Genomic DNA, 20,966 nt, shown 5'->3' with positions numbered 1-20,966 from the left:
TGGGCGCCCAAGTAATTGCGATATGCTAATGGTGAATCATTCGTGACGCCACCTGTGGTGTTTGGCAAGCAAGATGTTAAGCCAACGCTGCGTGCAGATCCTCTGGGGCTGATGGTGTGTTGCAGAATAGATGGTGTAGCTGCCCACAGGCAAAGCTGTAAACCCAGGGCAGTGTATAGGCGCAAGCGGTGTGAGGAATGTTGGTACCCAGATGTAGCAGTGCTGATGGTGTTGGTGCACAAAGGAATGGAAGACACCAGGGCTTGTAGTTCCAAAGCTTTACTCACAGTTCGTGGTACACACTGGTGCCTGCCTCCGTGCCGTGTCCTCCGGGGTAGAGACTCAATCAACCTCCCGGGCAAGTCAGAATTCTCCTCTCCAATACCCCGCCAACATGTACCTCTCCTGAACGACTCCTCTATTGCGCCTTGTAGTGTGAAGAGCTCCAGTACTGTGGTACTCTGAAGTTCCTCCTGTCAGATGTTCCTAACAACTCTTCTTGTACGGCAGACAGCTGTAGCCTACTTCAGGGACTCCCTTTATCCTGAGTCCCGGCTCTCTATACAGATGCTGTTGTGCCCCAAGTCTTGGATGGGAGTAGTGCATTTACAGCCAACTACTCCACCGGTGTCTGCTGCAGAACCATAAGTGTCCATACAACCTCGGGGACCGGGCCCCGGCCTTGCGCTGAGAACCTATAGGCAGGGTTCCTCTTCCAACCCACAACTCCACTCTGTTCTCCTACTCCTTCGTTCCGCGCTGTTCCTTCTCTCTCTTATGGAAGCTTAGGTTGCAGTTCTACGTCTTTCTCCTTCTGTTCCTTTCCCGTGCCAGCTGGCTCAGGTCACTGAGGCAGTTGCAGCACTCCTTCCTCGCTCTCCTCTCCTAGGGAGCTCGTTCCACTAAGACCAGTCCTCAGCCTCTCTTGACTGACTGTCTTCCTCCGCCTTGACCTCCCGTCAGACTGACCTTCTGTCAGACTGATCCTCCAGACTAACCTCCCGACTCATCTGTAATTCTAAACTTTCCCACTCTTTTATATCTAACTCCACCCACCTCCCAGCACATCTCGTGTTACTAAGCAAGGACCCACGAAAGGTGCTCTGCTACCCTCTAAGCATGGAGCCGCAATCTGGTCCATTGCTGAACTATCCTGTGTGTGGGTGCAGGTGTTGGAGTGTGGAAAGAAGTTCCCAACTTACCTAGGTGGTGGGGCACTACACCTTAGGAGAAGGTGCAGTACCTCTGTGGTGACTGAGCCTCAGGGGCGCACATTTGCATTTGGAAGGTTTTGCTGTGAAGGAAAGATGCGGTCAAAGGAGCTCTCCATGCAGGTGAAACAAGCCATCCTTAAGCTGCAAAAACAGAAATAACCCATCCGAGAAATTGCTACAACATTAGGAGTGCCAAAATCTACAGTTTGGTACATCCTGGGAAAGAAAGCAAGCACTGGTGAACTCATCAATGCGAAAAGACCTGGGCGCCCACGGAAGACAACAGTGGTGGATGATCGCAGAATAATCTCCATGGTAAAGAGAAACCCCTTCACAACAGCCAACCAAGTGAACAACACTCTCCAGGAGGTAGGCGTATCAATATCCAAATCTACCATAAAGAGAAGACTGCATGAAAGTAAATACAGAGGGTTCACTGCACGGTGCAAGCCACTCATAAGCATCAACAATCAAAAGTCTAGACTGGACTTTGCTAAAAAACATCTAAAAAAGCCAGCACAGTTCTGGAAGAACATTTCTTTGGACAGATGAAACCAAGATCAACCTCTACCAGAATGATAGAAAGAGAAAAGTATGGCGAAGTCATGGTACAGCTCATGATCCAAAGCATACCATATCATCTGTAAAACACGGTGGAGGCAGTGTGATGGCTTGGGCATGCAGGGCTGCCAGTGGCACTGGGTCACTAGTGTTTATTGATGATGTGACACAGGACAGAAGCAGCCGAATGAATTCTGAGGTATTCAGAGCGATACTGTGTGCTCAGATGCAGCCAAATGCAGCCAAACTGATTGGTCGTCGTTTCATACTACAGATGGACAATGACCCAAAACATAAAGCCAAAGCAACCCAGGAGTTTATTAAAGCAAAGAAGTGGAATATTCTTGAATGGCCAAGTCAGTCACCTGATCGCAACCCAATTGAGCATGCATTTCACTTGTTAAAGACTAGACTTCAGACAGAAAGGCCCACAAGCAAACAGCAACTGAAAACCACCGCAGTGAAGGCCTGGCAGAGCATAAAAAGGAGGAAACACAGCGTCTGGTGATGTCCATGAGTTCAAGACTTCAGGTAGTCATTGCCAACAAAGGGTTTTCAACCAAGTACTAGAAATTAATATTTTATTTACAATTATTTAACCCCTTCACTACCAAGGGTGGTTTGCACGTTAACTTCCGGGCCAATTTTTACAATTCTGACCACTGTCCCTTTATGAGGTAATAACTCTGGAACGCTTCCATGGATCCCGGTCATTCTGACATTGTTTTCTCGTGACATATTGTACTTCATGTTAGTGGTAAAATTTCATTCATACAACTTGCGTCTATTTGTGAAAAAAATGGAAATTTGGTGAAAATTTTGCAAATTTTGCAAATTTCCAACTTTGAATTTTTATGCTCTTAACTCACAGAGATATGGCACTCAAAAAACTTAATAAATATCATTTCCCACATGTTTACTTTACATCAGCACAATTTGGGAACCCAAATTTTTTTTTGTTAGGAAGTTATAAGGGTTAAAAGTTGACCAGCGATTTCTCATTTTTACAACACCATTTATTTTTTTTAGGGACATCACATTTGAAGTCACTTTGAGAGGTCTATATGATAGAAAATACCCAAAAGTGACACCATTCTAAAAACTGCACCCCTCAAGGTGCTCAAAACCACATTCAAGAAGTTTATTAACCCTTCAGGTGCTTCACAGGAATTTTTTGAATGTTTAAAAAAAAAATGAACATTTAACTTTTTTTCACAAAAAAAATTACTTCAGGTTCAATTTTTTTATTTTACCAAGGGTAACAGGAGAAATTGGACTGCAAAAGTTAGTGTGCAATTTGTCCTGAGTACGCTGATACATGATATGTGGGGGGAACCACTGTTTCGGCGCATGGCAGAGCTCGGAAGGGAAGGTGCGCAGTTTGACTTTTTCACTGCAAAATTGGCTGGAATTCAGATTGGACGCCATGTCACGTTTGGAGAGCCCCTGATGTGCCTACGAGTGACCCCATTTTGGAAACTAGACCCCCCAAGGAACTTATCTAGATATGTGGTGGGCACTTTGAACCCCCAAGGGCTTCACACAAGTTTAGAACGTACAGCCGTACAATTTAAAAAAAAATCATATTTTTTCCACAAAAATGATCTTTTCACCCCCAATTTTTATTTTCCCAAGAGTAACAAGCCCCAAAAGTTATTGTGCAATTTGTCCTGAGTATGCTGATACCCCATATATGGGGGTAAACCACTATTTGGGCACATGGCAGAGCTCGGAAGGGAAGCAGCGCCATTTAACTTTTTTGGCTGGAATTGAGATAGGACGCCATCTCGCATTTGGAAAGCCCCTGATGTGCCAAAACAGTGGAAATCCCCCAATTCTAACTCCAAACCTAACCCTAACCCTAGCCCTAATGGGAAAATGGAAATAAATAAAAAAAAATTTATTTTATTATTTTTCCCTAACTAAGGGGGTGATAACGGGGGGTTTGATTTACTATTTATGGCGGGTTTTTATTTTTGGCAGCTGTCATACACTAAAAGACGCTTTTTATTGTAAAAATAGTTTATGCATCACCACATTTTGAGAGCTATAATTTTTTCATATTTTGACCCACCGAGTCATGTGAGGTCTTATTTTTTGTGGGACGAGTTGACGTTTTTATTGGTACCATTTTCGGGCACGTGACTTTTTTGATCGCTTTTTATTCCGATTTTTGGGACGCAGAATGAACAAAAACCAGCGTTTCATGAATTTCTTTTGGGGGGTGCATTTACACCGTTCCGCGTGCGGTAAAATTGATAAAGCGGTTTTATTCTTCGGGTCAGTACGGTTACAGCGATACCTCATTTATGTCATTTTTTTATGTTGTGGCAGTTTTATGCAATGAAAACAATTTCTATATAAAAAATAATTATTTTTGCATCGCTTTATTCTGCGAGCTATAACTTTTTTATTTTTTCACTGATGACGCTTTGTTGTGGCTCGTTTTTTGCGTGACAAGATGACGTTTTCAGCGGTACCATGGATATTTTTATGCGTCTTTTTGATCGTGCGTTATTGCACTTTTTGTTCGACGGTATGATAATAAATCATTTTTTGCTTCGTTTTTTATTTTTTAAGGGGTTCGCTAAAGGGGTTAACTAATGGGATAGTTTTATAGGGTGGGTCATTACGAACGCGGCGATACCAAATATGTGTACTTTTATTGTTTTTTTATTTTCAAAAAATGAATTTATTAGGGAATATTTTTTTTAAATTATTTTTACACTTATTTTTTTTTTTAACTTTATTATAATGTCCCATGGGGGACATCACTGTCCTGTGACAGATCGCTGATCTGTCACATCACAGATCGCTGTGACAGATCAGTGATCTGTTACAGGCACTGCTGCAGGCTTCCTCATGCCTGCGCTCTGCAGGCAGTGAGGAAGCCAGTTCCCTGCAGGCCCTCAAAGGTCCCCGTCGCCATATTGGATCCGGGGACCTGCAGGGAAGGCGACCCCCACATCAGCGCTGCACATCACGCTGCTGTGGGGGTCGCAGGGAAGCACAGAGGCAGCCCCTTCCCTGCCGATGCTTCCTTTAATCCCCGGTACACCGCGATCATGTTTGATCGCGGTGTGCCAGGAGTTAACGTGTCGGGGGCGGTCCATGACCGCCCCTGACACATTGTGCCGGGTGTCAGCTAGTGATAATCAGCTGACACCCGGCCGCGATCAGCTGCGCTCCCCGCCGTGAGCGCCGCTGATCACATTAGACGTACTATTCCGTCCTTGGGACTTAGGTCCCAGGTGACATGGACAGAATAGTACGTCCAATGTAGGAAAGGGGTTAATCTGTCCAATTACTTTTGGTTCCTTTAAAAACAGGGTGGCACATTTTAAGGAGCTGAAACTCCTAAACCCTTCATCCAATTTTAATGTGGATACCCTCAAATGAAAGCTGAAAGTCTGAACTTCAACTGCATCTGAATTGTTTTGTTTAAAATTCATTGTGGTAATGTCTAGAACCAAAATTAGAAAAATGTTGACTCTGTCCAAATATATATGGACCTAACTGTATAACCCAAAGTCATTACACCAGAGCCTAACATCAGGTCATGAGGATCAACGTTCCTACAAATATATGGACACCTCATAAACCACCTGGTTCAGATATTGCAGCTTCCCAATGTCATCATACTCAATGTCTCGTCTTGCACCAATGACTTCATCTACTTCATCCTGGGCCCTGAAGAGGTAATGTATATTGTTGCAATTAGAAACCATATAAAAAAAACAAAAAAAAACAACATTTATCAACAAAAACCTTCACGGTTGCATCACACAGAGATGGGCATTAATAAATGGCCAAATCATAAGCTTCCAGCCTGACAATAGTCCAATTCCTTCAGTTTTGGTCGCAAATCCTATGTTTGACTCAAAAAGAGTTCACATGTAAGCGGTGTGCATGGGTGGTGGTGTGGTGCGTCTTGTTCCACAGCCGGTGTTCTCTGCTGTGCCTAGACACACTTCTCACCTCACACCTGTTTGTGGTCCTTGTCCTCACTCTCAGATCTTAACACTTCACCTTGTAGACAAATGCTTTGCTCACTTTAAGGCAATCACTGTTTACAGCAGAACACCCTGATAGTCATGTGCAGCAATCTGTCCACCGCTATAGAAGAGTTGGTCTCCTTTGGACCAGGACATCACACAGGATATAATCCTTAGTACCCTTCATCCCTTTTAGCCTCAAAGTAGTGCACTAATTTACGAGCGCAACCTATACCCCACTTTGGATCCTGCTCAATTGCCCTCTGTGACTGACTCCAACTGGACAGAAAACAGAAATGTATATACCCTCTGTTACACTCACACCCACCACGATACCACCTCTGCCCTCTGTGTCTGATACCAAGTGGAGGGAGAACAGAAATGTATATACCCCCTGTTACACTCACACCCACCCTGCTACCTATGTTACTCTCTGTGTCTGACACCAAGTGGAGGCAAAACAGAAGCCAGCATAACCGCTACCACACTCGCACCAGCAAGCTACTTCCTCTGCCCTGTGTAACCAACACCAAGTGGAGGGCAAACATAGATCTATATACTTTCTGTAACACTCAAAACCCCAGGTTACTTCCTCTGCCGTGTGTCTGAGACCAACTGGGGGTAAACAGAAGCCAATATACACTCTGTCATATTTATAACCTCCATGTCACTTCCTCTGCTCTCTGTGTCTGACACCAAGTGGAGGGACAACAGAAATCTATATACCTTCTGCTACAATCATAACACTCACATTACCACCTGTGCCCTCTGTGTCGGACATCAACTGTAGCAGAAACATAAGCCCACATATCCTCTGCCATGCTCATAACCTCCACGTTACCTCCTGACCTAGCTCATCACACATACCTCTTGGACCATTAAACAATTACATATAAGCACCCAACACATGCAACATCCCTAATGGGCAGCAATTTTGACTGAGATGGTTGCCCCACCACTCTGTCAGTCACTCACACTCTCAGCTAGGTGGCACCCAAGTTATTTACAAACCACTTAGTCTCACAGCGATCCTCCTGCATGCATTTACAAATAATGATATTTTAGGAATAAATCGAAAAGGTCGATTCTCACAATGATGATCATTGTGGCATAAATAAGATAAAAACAACTTCTCTTAAGGAGAACTTAGAAAGTAGTAGTGTTCATTCATGTGCCCTACGTTACACTGGACTGTCTGGAGACAGCCGCTCAATATATTCAGCTGTCTCACATTTTTAAAACCAAAGAATAAAGTAGTACTCTGCAGCTCTATAGCAGTGGTTCCCCAACTCCAGTCTTCGCCGACCCCAACAGGTTATGTTTTCAAGATTTCCATAGTGCCATAGTGTTACACATGTGAGAGAATTCCTGATGCCTTGATGATACGTCCATCACCTGTGAAATACTAAGGAAATCCTGAAAATATGACATGTTGGAGGCTGTGAGGACTGGAGTTTGGGAAACACTGCTCTATAGCATGCAAACATGAAATATATGAGATTTGAATTGCATTACTGCTCTTAAAAATTGAAAAAATTGAGAATACTTAGCGCGTAAATTGGCCAATTCATGTGTACCCAGCAGCCATGATAAGGCGATTCTCGTTGCTGGGAACCTGCTTAATGTGAATTCTCTCTTAGGCTGAAGCCTATTTTTATATGTGAAAATAGGATCCTGCTGTAATTAAAAACGCCTGAGACTGAGGGGTGGAATGATGAGTCAGAGAGCCTGTCAGGAAATATGACAATTCTTATTGTTCCAATTACACCCATACAGCGTTATTGGCCGCAGCCCCTTTGTTTCTGAATGACATGCTGGCCTCTTCCCCCATCTTTTGTGTTGCCCAGGCACATAGCTGCAGTTTTCTCTGCCTGTGTGTGATACCAGCCCCCTCCCTCCTCCCTTAAGCTACACACGCTGGTGTAATGTGAGCTGCTGACCAGCCAAAACCAGCCATTGTTTAAAAGCACATGGCACATGATTTCTTTGTTCATTCAAACTGGTATATAATAATGCAGATTAGGCATAGAAGTAGGAAACCTATATTTTTGGAATCTATATCATAAAAGCTATCCACAGGTGGGTTTTGAAACTTTGGCAATCCCCAGAATCCGAGAAACTTATTTCTATCCGACCGAGCCACACAGCCATGGCATGTTAACACTCAAATGAAAGGTAATATAATAAGGAAAATGATAGTCCTGCCGTCACTCTGAGAGCCTCGTGGCCAAAGTTATAGCTCTCCTAAGTTTGTTAGTAACTTTCAAAAGGGGAGTACATTCCATAGCTCCGCCCACCCAGTGAGGTCACCCAGGGGAAGGCATAAGACTAGGGGGCTCAAGTAGGAAGGCGTCATTTGCCCGGGGTGCCAGCTAGGGAGCTTTGCTGATTTTCCCTTGGGGAAGCCGCCCCTCCCACCTCCTCCACATGGCATGCCATTGACTGAAATGTGTAAGTTCACCTTTTAATCCATTTTTATTTTGTAATTGCCTGTATAGACTGTAACTTGTCTCGTTTAAACATCTTTTATATTTTTGTAAACACTGCCTAAATTTTCTGGAGTAAATCTATAAATATTTACTAGTTTCATTTTCCTTGCTCTATAAACGCATTGCCACGACCTCCGTGCTAAAACTATGCTACCTTGTGGGTTGGCTCCTGACCCAATATTGATATTATTGTAGAACCAGGATCTGGTGGCAGCAAAGTGTGTTCTGGGGTATTTGGGAGATTCTGGCAGTGACGGAACGGAGGTTTTACATATGTACTTCCTGCCTGGAAATGGGGATATACATCCTGCCCTCTCTGTAGAGTGCCCAATAGCCAGTACACAGCAAAACAGCCTTTTTGTGGTGACTACTTATCCTAGGTATAGTTCCCTGACTGACCTGAGGGTAAGGGGGGTGCCAGAGACCTGCAAGTTCCAAACCGAAACAGGAAAGAGGAATATAATAAATCCCTGACGAATTGGGGGCAACCTTACAACCCCGGTTCCTGACATATTGGTGGCAGAGCGGTGGGATAAAAGGGCATGACGTTGATATTGTCAAGTTGTTTACCTCAGGGGAGACCAGCATCTTGGCTTTCCCCCGTTACCCCTGCGTGACCATGAAAAACCCCCACTACCTCACCGGCACCAACTAAGACACCGAAACGAATATTTTCTTTGGAATTTTAATGGCCACAGCAGCCTTTTTTATAAACCAACAAAAACAACAATAAACACTGCATCATAAATAACATAAGTACAATGACTTAAACACTGAAAGGAGGAGTCCTTGAAGCCACAAGATCATGGTGAAGTAGTCCAAAATACTGTGAACAAACCCCATCCATTTGCTCCCAGCCATTACCCCACAGGCTCGGGAGCATCAGCACACCAATAGGTATTGTCCACAAGCTATTTGGAGATCCGCCTACTTCCGACGGAAACTCCCCATCCACCTTTCACCAGATCACGACCAGCATACCTTTTAACGGAGGAGACCCTAAACACTGAGTCTCCAAAACCAATTTCCACCGACATCGACTTCAAGGACTCCCCCCTCCTCCAAAATCGCCATGACCCGAAATTAAAATAACGCTCCCAGCTGTCAAAAAGAAAGGGAGGGAGGGTGGGACTGCTTTGGTGCTGGGAGAGCGGGAACAGAGGGCGGGCACACCCCCGACCCTCACCTACATACCCCCTGGCTCCCTGTTAACCCCTCCCCCACTAAACCCTCCAACCCCCCCGTCATGATGGCCTCCGCCCACGCCTCCTATGGGGGGGGCTGGGAGGCTTACTCCGGCCACTTGTTGACGTTGGTATTGTCAAGTTGTTTACCTCAGGGGAGACCAGCATCTTGGCTTTCCCCCGTTACCCCTGTGTGACCATGAAAAATCCCCACCACCTCACAGGCGCCAACTAAGACACGGACACGAGTATTTTCTTTGGAATTTTAATGGCCACAGCAGCCTTTTTTATTAAACCAACAAAAACAATAAACACTGTATCATAAATAACATAATTACAATGACTTAAACACTGAAAGGAGGAGTCCTTGAAGCCACAAGATCATGGTGAAGTAGTCCAAAATACTGTGAACAAACCCCGTCCATTTGCTCCCAGCCGTTACCCCACAGGCTCGGGAGCACCAGCACACCAATAGATATTGTCCACGAATTATTTGGAGATCCGCCTACTTCCGACGGAAACTCCCCATCCACCAGATCACGACCAGCATACCTTTTAACGGAGGAGACCCTACACACCGAGTCTCCAAAACCAATTTCCACCGACTTCAAGGACTCCCCCCTCCTCTAAAACCGCCACAACGAGGGGGCCTTCAACACCTCAATGACCCGAGACCCCCCCAACCCGCCATGCGACGGCCTTTTCTATACCATCCTGAAGGGCGAGGGCCCAAATATCGGAACCCACTGCATTTAAATGGATCCCGTCCGCCAACCAAAAATCACCCTCGCCCTTTTCCAAATCGAAATGCCGCACGGCAACTCCCCCATTTCGAACAATAAAAGCAGACACCACTCTGTTAACTTTTATCCTGGCCCGATTAACCTTCTCCAACGATCTCATAGACCGCCAACGCCTGTGTGGCACAATCTCAGACCACTCAATAGTGACCCCCCCGGTACATCGACCACAACCTTAAGCAATCCTGCTTAATGTCCTTGACCAACTCCTGAAAAGGCCGAACCGCCAGATCGTTACCCTCAGCGTGAATAACGAGAATATCTGGTGCCCGGTCCAACCAGGCGCATTCATGGATCCCCGGCAACATCCTTCGCCACACCAGGCCCCTGAAACCGAGCTACCGCACCACCGCCACGGCCCTGGGAATCCCCAGCTGTCTGCCTTCGTTCCTGACATTGGCTCGCAATGCTCCCCAATAAACGAAGGAGTGCCCAAAAATCCAGACCAGCAGCGGCTCAGCACCTGAAACACAAAACAACACTAACAGAAAAATACACTTGCAGCATAAATTTAATGCCAACCCACTCAAACTCCTGTTCATACCCATGTTGACGACCAACCAAACCCCCCCCCTACTTTTTCAAACTAAGGCCGAACATAACTGGGGTACTGATTAGACCTCCACCCGCCAATGCGCTGTATTAAAGAGAGACCCAAACTGCGCGCTGCCGCCTCGGTCGCCGCGCCTATCCTGAATGAGTGAGAGGTAAAGCGGGAATCATCTATCCCCAAACACCGAACAGATTTTTTAAAAACCGCGCCAAGCTGATACCGGGACAAACTACCCCCGTCTGCGTGGCACACCAAGAATCCGCTCAAACTGGGACAAAGGGCACATTAAAGAACCAGACACGCCACCCAACACCACTCGACGGCCTTTTCCGGACTGGTCCGTTTTGGACCGTCGCAGCCAGAATTCAACCCCCTGTGAGGTCAATACCACATCCCTGGCTAACAAGCCACCCATTGACCCTTTATTGGGAGAAACAAGCTCCCCCACCCGCAAAGCCCCAAAAAATGCAAATGAGAAGGCCAGGTGAAACAACAAAACCTCTTATCGATCCGAACAAACCGACTCCAGAACCCGACCCAATTCCTCCAATAGATTAAAAGATACTGGCCGTTTTAAATCACCCCGACTCTGAAACGGCGGAAACCTTTTGCTGCCTGCTTCACCAAAAATGTTTTCGTCCAATCCCTGCTCCCGCGCAATCGAAAACCAAAAGACAAACCTGCTAATAAGCGCGTTACCTTTGCATGGGACCAACCCTCCCTCGCACCTCGCCCCAACCAGGACAACAACATACCCTCCTGATCAAGCCGGCCCACCTGGTTTGGCCGGCCGTAAGGACCTCTTCCCACAGCCGCAACACTTCCCGGTAAGCCTCCCAAGTTTTTGGTGCCAATGACGATTCAATCAACGACTCTGCGGCCCGTAAGCCACCCTCCACAGCTCCTCCGGACAAGTTAGACCCTCGATCTCTGCTTCCGGAGCCAAAGAACGAAAGCGATCCCACTGCAAACGAGAGAGAGTCAGCAATCTCGTTCCTTACACCGGGCACGTGCGCCGCAGTCACATGAGCATTCAAAGACAAACATAATAGCACCAATTGCTGTAAAACTCGAACGACTGGAGGGGATGATGCAGTAAGACCATTAATCGCACTCACAACGCCCATGTTGTCGCAATTAAAATGAACACGCTGGTTCCTGAAATCCCGCCCCCACAAATGCACCGCCACCAGTATCGGAAAAATCTCCAACAACATGATGTTGCGCACCAGACCGGCGGAAACCCACGCGTCAAGCCATTGAGCCGCACACCATTGCCCTCTGAAATAGGCACCAAAACCGATCCCGCCAGCCGCATCCGTAAACAAATCTATGGCATCGGTACTTACCACCTCTGCCATTACCAAAGAACGACCGTTGTACTCTTCCAAAAAGGACTCCCAAACCACCAAATCAGCCCTAAGCTCCGACGACAACCTTATAAAATGGTGGGGAGCCCGCATCCCCGCAGTAGCGCTAGCCAACCTACGCGAAAAAACTTGACCCACCGGCATAACCCGACAAGCAAAGTTAAGCTTCCCCAACAATGACTGAAGATCACGCAATGATATTTTCCTCAAACGACGCGCTCGGACCACTTCCAACCTCAAATCCAGCAGCTTGTCCTCAGGCAACCTGAACTCCCATTCAACTGTATCGATGACGATCCCCAGAAAACGCAAACATGTGCTAGTGCCCTCCGTTTTTTCGGGCGCCAACGGGACACCGAAACGATCAGCCACCCACTCAATGGCTTTCAAAATCCTGAAACAACGTGATGAATCAGCCGGACCAACGTACAAAAAGTCGTCCAAATAATGAACAACCGAGTCGAAACCGGAAACGTCGCACACGACCCACTCGAGAAAGGTACTAAACACCTCGAAATACGCACAGGACAAGGAACAACCCATAGGTAAACACCTATCCACAAAAAATCTGCCTTCCCAAAAACAGCCCAGCAGCTTCACGCATTCAGGATGAACCGGTAATAGACGAAAAGCGGATTCGACATCAGTCTTTGCCATAAGGGCACCATGACCACATTTTCGCACCCACCGACCCGCCTCGTCAAGCGAAGAGTATATCACCGAACAAATCTCCGGATCAATACAATTTTTAACCGACCTCCCCTGCGGGTAATATAAATGTTGAATGAGCCGAAACTTATTCGGTTCCTTCTTTGGAACCACCCCCAAATGAGAAACTACCAAATCTGGAAAAGGAGGGGAAACGAAAGGGCCAGCCATACGGCCCAACGCAACTTCTTTGCTACTGTAAGTTTCTCAGAAACAACTGCGGAATGCTCCAAGGCTGAGCGCAAATTTTTCAAAATTAACGGGATTTCAAACAGAGGACTCGGAATGCGAAAACCCTCCTGAAAACCTGTATACAACAACCCCGCTCTTTCCCTATCCAGATACCTATTTAGATAGGGAACCTGTTATGAATGAGTCACCGGAGGAGGAAAAAACAAAAACACAAGCTAAGTCCAGAAAACCGGAGAGGTTGGTAGCTAGCGGATGGCAGACCCCTGATCCTATTCACCACAACTAACAGTAGCCGTGGGGGGTTCCTACGGTGCCCTAGACCCCTCGTCACAGCCGGAGAGCTAAATAAGCCTAAAGAAAGAAAGGGGAAATCTAAACTTCCCCAGAGCAGACCCAAAGCAATAGACAGCCCCCAACATGTATTGTCGGTGAAAAACAGATGAAAACACAAACACAGACAGAAAGACAGGCTGAGCAAACGATGGGGCCCAACTAACTAGACAGGAAAGGACAGAAAAGATGCTGTCTGCAATCCGCAAAAAACCCTGCCAAAAATAATGTCCAACACGTCTGATAGAAAAGGCCCTGAAGTCACTAGACTTCAAAATCACTATAACAGCACTCAGGTATATTCTGAAGACAGAGCAAAGAGATCAACAGATCAGAGACAAAAATGGAGTTCAGCCCGTCCCAACCAGGGCAGGCTGAACACAAACTGTTGTGAGTTCATTTTCCCCTTCACTACTGAGGCCCGAGGAACTCCCTCTTCTGGTAAAGAAAGGTAGTGAGCCTGATTATCAAACACCTGAGGCTGATGATGATGACTGGCTGAGTGGAGTTACTGACTGGATATAAGGCTGCTGACGCCCTTCTGCCCTGCGGGTGATTTCTCTGTGGGATCCTTGGAGACCAGTCTGAATTCCTGCTCCTCTAAAGCTAAGTTTGCTGCTCGGCTTTTTGCATTGGTGCTTTGACTTTGTTTTGCTTTGTTTTTCTGGATTTCTGCCATTCCCTGCTGGGGTGTGCTGAATTCCTTTAGCTCTGTCTTCTGAAAATACCTGAGTGCTGATTTAGTTTTTGAAGCCTAGCTGCTTCAGGGCCTTTTTCATACCAGCTTGTTGGCTTATGTCTTTAATAGGGTTTTGGCAGATTGCAGACAGCAGCCTTCCTGTCCTTTCCTATCTAGGTAGTTTTGGGCCCCGTCTTTGCTCAGTCTATCTTTCTGTCTGTGTTAGTGTTTTCATCTTGCTTCACCGTCATTATATGTTGGGGGCTGCCTATTGCTTTGGGGTCTGCTCTGGGGCAGTTTAGATTTCCCCTTTTTTTCTTTAGGCCTATTTAATTCTCCGGCTGTGATCGAGGGGTCCAGGGCATCGTAGGAACCCCCCACGGCTACTGCTAGTTGTGTTGATAGGTTCAGGGGTCTGCAATCTGATAGTTGCCAACTTCTCTGGTTTTCTGGACTTGGCTTGTATTTCTGTTTTCGCCTCCTACGGTGACTCATTCATAACAACAAACACTAAGTAAACAGACAAAATCTCATGGAAAAATAGCAGAGCAAAAACTTAGCTTTTAGTACACAGGAACTAAACTGGATGCCAGAGCTCAGAGCAGAAAGGATCACCAGCAACCCTGCAGGGCGTCGGCTGCCTTATATCCTCTCAGAAATTCTGGATGTCCAATCACACTCCACATGTTCAGATGACAGGTTCTTCCCATCCAGATCAATTTCACTACCTCCTTTCACCAGCAGAGGGAGTTCATCAGACATCAGAGGTGAAGGAGAAAATGAACTCATAACAGTACCTCCCCCTTGAGGAGGGGTCACCGAACCCTCATCCACGCCACCAGGGCGATCAGGATGGGCCCGATGAAAAGCACTAACCAATCTTTCGGCATGAATATCGGATGCAGAGACCCAAGAATTATCCTCCTGGCCATAACCCTTCCATTTAACCAAATACTGGAGTCTCTGTCTAGCCAGACGAGAATCCAGTATCTTCTCAACCTCATATTCCACATTACCTTCAACTAATACAGGGTCAGGAGGTGCCACCACAGGAACTACTGGCTCAACAAACCTCTTTAACAGAGACTTATGAAACACGTTATGGATCTTGAATGTAACAGGAAGAGCCAATCGAAAAGAGACTGGATTAAGAATCTCCAAAATCTTGTAAGGTCCAATAAATCTAGGTTTAAACTTTGGAGAAGCCACCTTCATAGAGATATTCTTTGATGACAGCCAAACCATATCACCCACCTTAAACCGGGGACCAATGGTCCTATGCTGGCTGGAAAACCACTGGGCCTTTTACTGGGAGAGAGACAACTTATCCACCACTTGGTCCCAGATCTGGTGCATTCTCTCCACCACATTGTCAACACCTGGGCAGGCAGAAGACTCCACCTGCCCTGAAGAGAATCGAGGATGAAACCCAAAGTTACAAAAAAAAGGTGACATCAAAGTGGCAGAACTAGCTCTATTATTTAAAGCAAATTCGGCCAAGGGCAAAAATGAAACCCAATCATCCTGATCAGCAGAAATAAAACATCTCAAATACGACTCCAAAGTCTGGTTTGTTCTTTCCATCTGCCCATTGGTCTGAGGGTGAAACGCAGAGGAGAAGGACAACTGAATTCCCAGCTTGGAACAGAAAGTCCTCCAAAATCTAGAAACAAACTGAACTCCTCTGTCAGATACAATGTTCTCAAGGATACCGTGCAAGCGAACCACCTGTTGCAAAAACAAGGGCACCAACTCTGAGGAAGATGGCAACTTAGGGAGTGGTACAAGATGGACCATCTTAGAGAATCTATCACAAATCACCCAAACAACAGTCATTCTCTGAGAGACAGGTATATCAGAGATAAAATCCATTGAAATATGGGTCCATGGCCTCCTGGGCACCGGCAAAGGCATCAACAACCCAATAGAGCGAGAACAAGGTTTAGACCGGGAGCAAGTCCCACAGGACTGCACAAAATTCCTGACATCACGAGACAAGGCGGGCCACCAAAAACACCGACTCACCAAATCTCTAGTACCAAAAATACCTGGATGACCAGCCAATGCGGAGCAATGAACTTCAGACATTACTCTCTTCCTCCACTGGTCAGGAACATACAATTTTCCAATGGGACAACGCTCTGGTTTGTCCTCCTGAAACTCTTCCAGAGCACGTCTCAAATCAGGCGAGATGGCAGAAAGAAATATCCCCTCACCTAAGATGGTAGCAGGCTTGGTCACAATAGGAGAATCAGCAAAGAAACTCCTAGAGAGGGTGTCTGCCTTGACATTCTTAGTGCCCGGAAGAAAAGAGACCACAAAATCAAAATGTGTGAAAAACAAGGCCCACCTAGCCTGTCTAGGATTCAAGCGTTTGGCCGACTCAAGGTAAATCAAATTCTTGTGGTTAGTAAGGACTACGACTTGATGTTTAGCTCCCTCCAACCAATGTCTCCAATCCTCAAATGCCCATTTCATGGCTAACAGTTCCCTATTCCCCACATCATAGTTACGTTCGGATGGGGAGAACTTTCGGGAAAAGAAAGCACAGGGATTCATTTTAGATGTTACAGGATCTTTTTGGGACAAAACAGCTCCTGCACCAATCTCAGAAGCGTCCACCTCTACCTGAAACGGGAGTGAGACATCAGGTTGCCGCAAAACTGGAGCAGAAGTGAACCTTCGCTTCAGCTCCTGAAAGGAAGAAACAGCCTCCGGAGACCAATTCAGCACATCAGCACCCTTCTTAGTCAAATCAGTCAATGGTTTGGCAATACCAGAAAAATTAGCTATAAATTTACGATAAAAATTAGCAAAACCCAAAAACTTCTGGAGGGCCTTCAAAGAAGTGGGCTGAACCCAATCATAAATGGCCTGTACCTTGGCCGGGTCCATTTCAATAGTTGACGGAGACAAAATAAATCCCAAAAATGAAATCCTCTGTACCCCAAAAAACAATTTCGATCCATTGACATACAGGGAATTCTCCCTCAAAATCTGGAACACAGTCCGAACATGTTCCACATGAGAGTCCCAATCCTTGGAAAAGATCAAAATATCATCCAGATAGATGATCAAAAATTTATCCATAAAGTCTCGGAAAATATCATTCATGAAGCACTGGAAGACAGAAGGGGCATTAGTGAGCCCAAAAGGCATCACCAGGTACTCAAAATGTCCCTCCGGAGTATTAAACGCTATCTTCCATTCATCCCCATGCTTAATGCGAATAAGATTATACGCCCCCCTGAGGTCAAGCTTGGTAAACCAGCAAGCACCTTTAACTCTGGAGAATAGATCAGAAATCAGGGGTAACAGATACTGATATTTAACAGTAATTTTGTTGAGGGAACGATAGTCAATACAAGGCCTTAATGAACCATCTTTCTTGGCCACGAAAAAAAACCCAGCACCTAAGGGTGAAGAGGATGGTCTAATATGACCCTTCTCCAAGACTCCTTAATATAGGATCGCATAGCCTCGTGCTCGGGTACAGATAAATTGAAAATTCGACCCTTGGGAAATTTACACCCAGGGCTCAGCTCAATTGCACAGTCATAACTCCTATGAGGAGGCAAAGACGCAGTCTCATTCTCACTAAATACATCATAAAAATCAGCCAAATAGTCAGGATCATCATGCGACTGGGGAGAGGTGGAGAAAACAGGAGCGTCACTAAGGGCACACTGACAACCCCAACTCACCACAGACAAAGATTTCCAATCCAAAACTGGATTATGGATTTGCAACCAGGGAAATCCCAGAACAATGGTATCATGCAAATTATGCAGCACCAAAAATCTGCAATTTTCTTGATGGTCTGGGGCGACCCGCATTACCACCTGGGTCCAAAACTGAGGTTTATTCTTTGCCAAAGGAGTAGCATCAATACCCCTCAAAGGGATAGGCGTCCGCAGAGGTGTCATAGGAAACCCACAACGTTTAGCAAAATCCAAGTCCATCAGGTTCAGAGCTGCTCCCGAATCCACAAAAGCCTTAGCGGAAAATGTGGACAGGGAGCAGATCAGAGTAATTGCCAGAAGAAACTTAGGTTGAACACCACCCACAGCAAATGTGTGTGCAAAACGTTTCTCTCGTTTAGGGCAGACAGAAATAATGAGAGGCATGTCCACAAAAAAACCACAGCTTATTACGCCTTCTGAACTCCTGACGTTGCGCCCTAGACAAAACTCTATCACATTGCATAGGTTCAGACATTTGTTCAACAGGTGGCAACACCTCTCGTGCAGTCCTGCGTTCACGCAAACGCCGATCAACCTGAATGGCTAATGACATAGAATCGTCAAGACCAGAGGGAACAGGAAATCCCACCAAAGTATCTTTTACGGTTTCTGACAAACCCTTCCGAAAGAGAGCTGCCAAGGCACCATCATTCCAGGTAGTAAGGACCGCCCACTTTCGGAATTTTTGACAGTACAACTCTGCAGAATCCTGACCCTGGCTCAATGCCAACAGGGCCTTTTCAGTCTGATCAATAGCATTAGGTTCATCATACAACAACCCCAAGGCTTGAAAAAATGCGTTCACATTAGTTAGAATAGGATAATCAGGTTTCAAAGAAAACGCCCAATCCTGGGGATCGCTGCGCAGCAAAGAGATGACAATTTTAACCTGCTGCGCGGAGCTCCCCGATGAGTTAGGCTTCAAGGCAAAAAATAATTTACAATTATTCTTAAAATTCAAAAATTTAGTCCGATCCCCAAAAAACACATCAGGAGTAGGGATCTTTGGTTCAGCAGCATGTGAATGAGCAAGATAGGCGGAAATTCCCTGCACTTCAGCAGTGAGCTGCTCCACACGATCAGACAATTGCTTAATCTCCATTGAGAAAATATTCCCCCTACGGCTTCAGAGAAAGAGAGGAAAAAATATACACAAAAAAAAAAATTCTGACACTTTTTTTTTTACAATTCTCTCCTGCTATTGAGTACCCTAGAATCTGCGGTATGGCTGGTGATTCTGTTATGAATGAGTCACCGGAGGAGTAAAAAACAAAAACACAAGCTAAGTCCAGAAAACCGGAGAGGTTGGTAGCTAGCGGATTGCAGACCCCAGATCCTATTCACCACAGCTAACAGTAGCCGTGGGGGGTTCCTACAGTGCCCTAGACCCCTCGTCCCAGCCGGAGAGCTAAATAAGCCTAAATAAAGGGGAAATCTAAACTGCCCCAGAGCAGACCCCAAAGCAATAGACAGCCCCCAACATGTATTGTCGGTGAAAAACAGATGAAAACACAAACACAGACAGAAAGACAGGCTGAACAAACGATGGGGCCCAACTAACTAGACAGGAAAGGACAGAAAAGATGCTGACTGCAATCTGCAAAAAACCCTGCCAAAAATAATGTCCAACACGTCTGATAGAAAAGGCCCTGAAGTCACTAGACTTCAAAATCACTATATCAGCACTCAGGTATATTCTGAAGACAGAGCAAAGAGATCAACTTATCAGAGACAAAAATGGTGTTCAGCCCATCCCAACCAGGGCAGGCTGAACACAAACACAAATTAAACAGACAAAATCTCATGGAAAAATAGCAGAGCAAAAACTTAGCTTTTAGTACACAGGAACTAAACTGGATGCCAGAGCTCAGAGCAGAAAGGATCACCAGCAACCCTGCAGGGCGTCGGCTGCCTTATATCCTCTCAGAAATTCTGGATGTCCAATCACACTCCACCTGTTCAGATGACAGGTTCTTCCCATCCAGATCAATTTCACTACCTCCTTTCACCAGCAGAGGGAGTTCATCAGACATCAGAGGTGAAGGAGAAAATGAACTCACAACAGGAACCATCCTTTCCAGATTCACTGGAGTCTCCCCCTTGCGAATTTCCACCCCCGGCTCTGGACTTCCCCTTCTTGAAACACTTTGACGCTCCATGTGAGGCGCCGTTACAATTAGAGCAGAGGTGTTTAAATTTACAGTTCGCCCCGAACTTACGCTGGCCGTCATTAAACTGCCAGCATACTCCTGCCTTGTGCGTCCCTGTCTGCCCCAGACCTCGCCACCCGTAGAGCTGGAGCTGCCGATACTCTGGCTGGTGCTTCCAGCCCCCCCATGAAAGGAGCTCCTAAACTTATTTTGTGCTATCACGCGCATCCACAATCCAATATCTTTCTGGTCCCAGCGAATAGCCGGACGCACAGCCTTCCTCTGACGGAATTGCTCATCATACCTCAGCCAAGCCTGACTGCCATACACTCTGTAAGCCTCCCCTATAGCGTCTAAATAACAAGACAACACTGAACAATTTTCAGGGGCCTTTTCCCCAATAATGCTTGCCAAAATGGCAAAAGCTTGCTGCCAATTCACAAACGTCTGAGGAATCAAATGCCACCTGCGTTTTTCCTCATCCTCCTTTTTCCTATCCTCTTTCTTGCTTTTATCTAAATTAAACTTCTCAAGAGGCAGCAACAAAAATATTTCAACATACTCACCCTTCCAAATTCGCTCTTTCACCTCTTTTTTTTAAGTGAGCCCCCAACGAACCTTCGAAGCACACGTACACCTCGCCATGCGTTCGATCATCTAAATGCACACGACAATCATTCTCTTTTTCAGTTTGTACCGACACGGACACTGGCTCGCCGGAGCGGGGGCCCGACTCCAAACCGCTCTGACCGGACGACCCCCCAACCTGCGACCCGACCCACGCTGTTACCGGCGACGACCCGACAAAGCCCCGCTCCAGCCGTGACAGCAAACTACGTACATCTGCAAGCATATCACACACTCCCCCAGCCGAACCTAGACCGCTCAACCCAGTCCCCACCCCGACACCACTACCTTCAGCCAAGGGCCCCCTTTCCACCACTGATGAAGACAAAAGCGGGTGACAAACAGGGGACATTGACACATACTCACCGGGC

General features: G+C 46.2%; 1 protein-coding gene across 2 annotated transcripts in view; it reads right to left on the bottom strand.

Annotated features, from left to right (window-relative positions):
* LOC141091922 (cholesterol 24-hydroxylase-like) overlaps positions 1–20,966 on the bottom strand; it is an 87,301-nt gene that overhangs the window by 6,710 nt on the left and 59,625 nt on the right. Inside the window, exon 11 of one of the 2 annotated variants that reach the window (XM_073577707.1) lies at positions 5,369–5,465. In XM_073577707.1, the coding sequence (XP_073433808.1) occupies positions 5,369–5,465 (97 nt within the window). The remainder of the gene's footprint in view (positions 1–5,368; positions 5,466–20,966) is intronic. The other variant, XM_073577708.1, reaches the window with a different exon arrangement.

Source organism: Dendrobates tinctorius, unplaced genomic scaffold (assembly GCF_039654945.1).
Source record: "Dendrobates tinctorius isolate UK_male_01 unplaced genomic scaffold, ASM3965494v1 ptg000057l, whole genome shotgun sequence".
Classification (NCBI taxonomy): domain Eukaryota; kingdom Metazoa; phylum Chordata; class Amphibia; order Anura; family Dendrobatidae; genus Dendrobates; species Dendrobates tinctorius.
The sequence above is the reverse complement of the archived record's forward strand: the minus strand, read 5'-3'. Positions and strand labels throughout refer to the sequence as shown.